This window comes from Sinocyclocheilus rhinocerous, unplaced genomic scaffold (assembly GCF_001515625.1).
Source record: "Sinocyclocheilus rhinocerous isolate Xijiao unplaced genomic scaffold, SAMN03320098_v1.1 scaffold1467, whole genome shotgun sequence".
NCBI classification, from domain to species: domain Eukaryota; kingdom Metazoa; phylum Chordata; class Actinopteri; order Cypriniformes; family Cyprinidae; genus Sinocyclocheilus; species Sinocyclocheilus rhinocerous.
The window spans coordinates 611,108-616,219 of NW_015647960.1; the positions used below are offsets into that span (position 1 = coordinate 611,108).

At 37.2% G+C, this 5,112-nt stretch overlaps 1 protein-coding gene across 1 annotated transcript in view; it reads left to right on the forward strand.

Moving 5' to 3' along the window:
- The first annotated feature begins 461 nt into the window (after positions 1-461).
- LOC107709483 (transmembrane channel-like protein 3) overlaps positions 462-5,112 on the forward strand; it is a 26,652-nt gene continuing 22,001 nt past the window's right edge. Inside the window, exons 1-7 of the mRNA XM_016513975.1 lie at positions 462-473; positions 595-676; positions 1,036-1,142; positions 1,520-1,618; positions 1,766-1,908; positions 2,669-2,816; positions 3,738-3,781. Of these exons, the coding sequence (XP_016369461.1) occupies positions 462-473; positions 595-676; positions 1,036-1,142; positions 1,520-1,618; positions 1,766-1,908; positions 2,669-2,816; positions 3,738-3,781 (635 nt within the window). The remainder of the gene's footprint in view (positions 474-594; positions 677-1,035; positions 1,143-1,519; positions 1,619-1,765; positions 1,909-2,668; positions 2,817-3,737; positions 3,782-5,112) is intronic.

Genomic DNA, 5,112 nt, shown 5'->3' on the forward strand with positions numbered 1-5,112 from the left:
TCGTTCTTTCTATCGTTCTATCTATCTATCTATCTATCTATCTATCTATCTATCTATCGTTCTATCATTCATTTGATCTATATAAACTGTCTTTGTCTTTTTGTCTTTTTCATATTATAGCTTCCTCTTCTTTTCTCTTTCAGTTTTTTTCATCAGCCTTATGTTTATGTGAGATTCCGGTTAAGGTTGTGCGTGTCTCTGCCTCAGCGGTGCTCCTCATCTGCTCACAGACGCTGCACTCAAATTTATAGCCTGTTGTTATAGCCTGGTTTAATTAAAATGTCCAATGGCATTCGCCAAGGCTGCCCAAGCTCCATTAAAATTAATTGACTTTTTAGCAAGTGGATTTGATGGTAAATTATTAATTCTGATTATGACTATCATGGCAGACTGAAAATCAGATACCCGTACACATTGATTTAACAAATGTATGTTTTTATATGATCTTACTATCTTTATTCATGGTCTCACAGGTCTTTCAACACTGTTTGGATTAAATCTTTTTTTATTTGTGGATTCCTCTGTGTGAAAACTGTTTGCTTATGTGAAAATATTATCTAACTGCTGTATTTTTCTGTAAATGTTTGTTTACAGTTGCTGAAGAAGATTTCAAGAGTCTTATACAACATTGTTGTCTTGTTCATTCCCTGGGAGATGAGGATTAAAAAGATTGAAAGTTAGTATCTAGATGCACAATATGTGTTTAATTTGTATATTAATGTTAACCTCTTATTGCAAGGCATTAAAAAAAACATTATTTGAACACATGACGTTTCATGAATGACAAACTAGCTCTGATTTGGTAAATATATTAGACATAATGCATATTCATTAAAAACATATATTTTGTCAGGTAACCTAAAAATGCACTTCCATGTGGAAAGTATCCAAATGACCTAGTGTGAATAAAGTAAAAAAAAATCATTTTAATTAGACTGAATTAATATAACCCTATACGTAAAATATTTTAAGGGTCAGATCAGGTCAAAATAACCCCATACTGCATTAAATGTACACTATATGTTGTCTTTGAAGGTCACTTTGGATCAGGTGTGGCCTCTTATTTCATATTTCTGCGATGGCTGTTTGGGATCAATATAGTTCTCACTATTATGACTGGAGCCTTTATCGTGCTGCCTGAGGTTAGTATGCACTGCATTCATTCTGAAAAGTCAGGAATAGGCTGTAAATTCAGATATGAACAATTATGAATCAGAAAGTGTCAAACAATTTGAATGTACATTACCTAATGATATATTAAACATTACATATGCCGTTATTCTCCTTTATTGTTATTTCCGAAAGCATGTAGAGATATTTAGATGCTGCTGTGTGCTCGTACATTATTTGTAGACAACATCTTTTATTAAAACTCAACAAGGACGTTTTTTTAGACCTGGAAATGGAAAATACGGTTAGATTTATTTCACTCTCGGTGCAGAGACACAATGCAATTTCTGCTCGGGTATCATCTGTTGTCCTCTATCATTCCCTCTGTCTCTCCAATCTGTCCAATCAGCTCCTGGCCGGCCCTCCGTTCGGTACCACCCGCAGCAAGACCATCCCCAAGGACCACCTTGCCTCTGCACAAGACCTGGACACCATCTGGTCACTGGGGGCAAGACTATCATCTCTCATTTTTACTGCTTTACCAATTTGATGTGCATATTATCTGCGGAACTTAGGGGTTTAATAACAAATAATTTATTTTTGATGTTCATTCTGCCGCTTTGTCAACAGGTTTTGTTTTATGTCTGTATTTCAGGGATATCTTCAATACTCTGTGCTTTTTTACGGCTACTACGGCAATGTGCGTAAAATCGGCAGTGCCGGCTACAGACTGCCCTTGGCCTATTTTATGGTCGGGATGGCCGTTTTTGCCTACAGCTTCATCACTTTGCTAAGAAAGTAATCACTACTTCAGAGACGCTTCGCTTGAAATTGCTGATTAACCTCAGTACATTCACATTTATGCATTTGGCAGATGCTTTTATCCAAAGTGATTTATAGTGCATTCAAGCTATATGTTTTCAGTTCATGTCGAATTAATTTACTTGCTGAAAAGAGCAGGTATGGTGTTTCTGTTGAAGCTGGTTTATTAAGGATCTGGTTGACCTGTCTTTTCAGCAGAGTTGATGATAGTATCTGCTTAAAAAAGAAAAAAAAGGAGACTAGTTTATTGCCTGGACTACACTGATGGTGCTTTTTTAACCCTTTTGCTGTGCTGAAAATTTGGTGTTGCTTGTAAATCTCCCATTACACTATATTATCACTAAATCTTGGATTCAATGTTTTTATCATCTTGTTTTCTTTCAATTATCCAAGATCTGTTAGTAATATAGCATATCAAGAAAATGTGTAGGTAATTTTTGTAGGCCTGTCGTTTTTAACAGGGAATGCCACAAATGAAACAAGGTGAGAAAAAATCCCCAAAAGGTACAAAAATTATCAATATTTTGAGCAAAATGCAGTCAGTAAAGTCCAATGCGATAACATGAACTAGCATTTCCAGACATTCTCTCCAGGTCAAAATGAACAGAACACAACATGAGTGTTAAGTAATTTTTCGCCATGTGGTAATTTTTTCACAGTCATGATCACTAAGAAATTGACTGTTTCTTTAGAAAACGCTCAATTTGTGTTCCTCATATGCTGTTGTTTTTATCAGAATGGCTAAAAACTCTCGCATGAGTTTATCCGGCGCCTCTGATGAGAATTACACCTTCTGCTGGCGTGTCTTCTGTGCGTGGGACTACCTGATTGGGAACCCAGAGGCGGCCGAGAGTAAAGGGGCGGCCATCGTCAATAGCATCAGAGTGAGCATCTCCTGCATCCAACAGACCCAAATCAATCTATCCTTGTCCTTATCCATGATTGTTTTTCTGCTACTCTCATTGTGAAGTGTACTTGAGCTTGGTAAAGGCGCTATATAAATTAAACATTATTATTATTATTATTATCCTTGATTCAATTCTCAGTGATCATTCAGTTTTAATTCTGTTCAGCATTGCCTACATGGGAGGTTTATGTTCCACTATTAGTGCTGATTTCTCCACGAAAAACATGTTATTTGAGTCTCATCAGTGTCATGCTAAATTACAGATGTTTCTTTGGAATAACATTCAATTTGTTGCACTTCTTGCATGTTTTTAAAAGTGCAAAAGTTGTGATTTCACTCAGATGTATGTGATAACCATCGGTCAGGTCGACTAACTGGACAAGATTTGGCCATTTTGCACATTTGCCAGTAAATAGGTATTATATTTTCTAGATATCGGTTGCAGAATCAACTATATCGGTCAATCATTTCCATAGTATTTGTCATTTTCTTTCTGTCGTTCTTTCTTTCTTTCTTTCTTTCTTTCATGCCAGTACCAAATTACCACAATTTATTGAAGTAACAGTTAATACCTGTACCTATCTGGCAGAAGTTATGATGAATGATTTCAAGATTTTGAATTGTTTGAACTGCCTCTTTTTTTATTCATATTTTGAATCAGTTTTTATTTTTATATTTTCTGTTTTCTTTTTTCTTTTAAATTTTTAATAATTTGGCAAAATGTAGTTGTTTTTGTTCCATTTTTAGTAGTTTTGTTTTTCAAATATACGTTTATTTTAGTTTTAGTTATTTTAATACATCAAGTTAAACTTTTTTTTTTCTTTATGGTTATAGTTTTAATTTTAACTATAATAACCCTGATTCTACCTAACCAAAATGTTCTGCTTCTGTTTTTTAGGAGGCCATTGTAGAGGAGCAAGAGAAGAAGAAAGACACAAGCCTGCAAGTTTTCCTCTTTATTTGTGTTTCCATTATCACCTCAACATAACCCTAAGTGCTGACTAAGTGTATTCTCCAAACTCTCTCAGAAGTGCGTGTTTAACAAAACTGTCTTTTGAGGGTGGGAATGATCGTATCAGTAAGTGACTTACAGTGATGTGCTGTTTCTCTCTATCTGAGGCTGTTGTCACAGCACCTGTAATGCTGCCTCAGACCGCTCTGATTTATACATCTCCTCCCCGTCCAATGCAATCGCAGCAGAACATGCGAAATGGAAAACATCCCGCCGTATTTTATACAAACAGCCTTTTATTGCAGGCGGATGACTGCACCTAAATTACCAGCAGACCTGCTCACACATTAAAGCCGATTAATATGTTGTGGGAATGCGACAACCATGCACACAGGGTTATGCTAAAATTTGTACAGTATCTCTAAATAATTATAGCTAAACTCTGTGGTTGAATCTAACTTGCAAAATCTTGCAATCTTTCTTATCTTGCAAAATCCATGAGATATTGAAGTACTTGTGTATTACCTGCTTTTGTCAGTGATAAAATTTGTCAGGCATACTGGGAAATGAAGTGCATCAAGTCAGGAATTGTTTATTGATGCTGTGCTTGCAGTGTTCAGCCAATGCCGATTTTTAGAGCAGAAGGGTAAAAAACCCTGTTATGATACTAGAAATTCTCTTGACCATGTCCTCTGCTGCTTTTATAGTGTATACAACCTCCTGAATAAGAAACATGATGTCAAAAAAACTTTTATTGAAGTAATATTTTGGGTTTATTGGTCCCTGGCAATAGAAACATAGTCGGTTACTAATGTAACCTCGGTTCCCTGAGATACGGGAACGAGTACTGCGTCTGGCTTAAGACGCTTTGGGGAAAACTACTTTTTCTCCAAATACTGAAGCCTTTTTCAATCACGCAGTGTAACTGCACTGCAATTGGTTCGTGCAGTGTATTATTAAAAATGAACCAATGGCTGCACGAGCCTATGGCGACACAGCCCGCCAGAGCCCGCCAATTTGGGCGGGGCATCTGGCTATATAAGCGTGCACCTCGCCATAGGACCTCAGGTTACTTCGACTGAAGCAACGACCGAGTCGTGCAGCTACATAGCACGGCCAGAAACGCAGTACTCGTTCCCGTATCTCAGGGAACCGAGGTTACGTTAGTAACCGAGTACGTTCCCTATCGATACTTCACTCGTACTGCATCTTGCTTAAGACGCTTTGGGGAACCAGTATAATCCCGCTGTGCTATGGTAGAGGAACGACCAATGCTTGAACTTGCCTTGAGCACCAAGGGCCCAGAGGGACCAAGTAATTG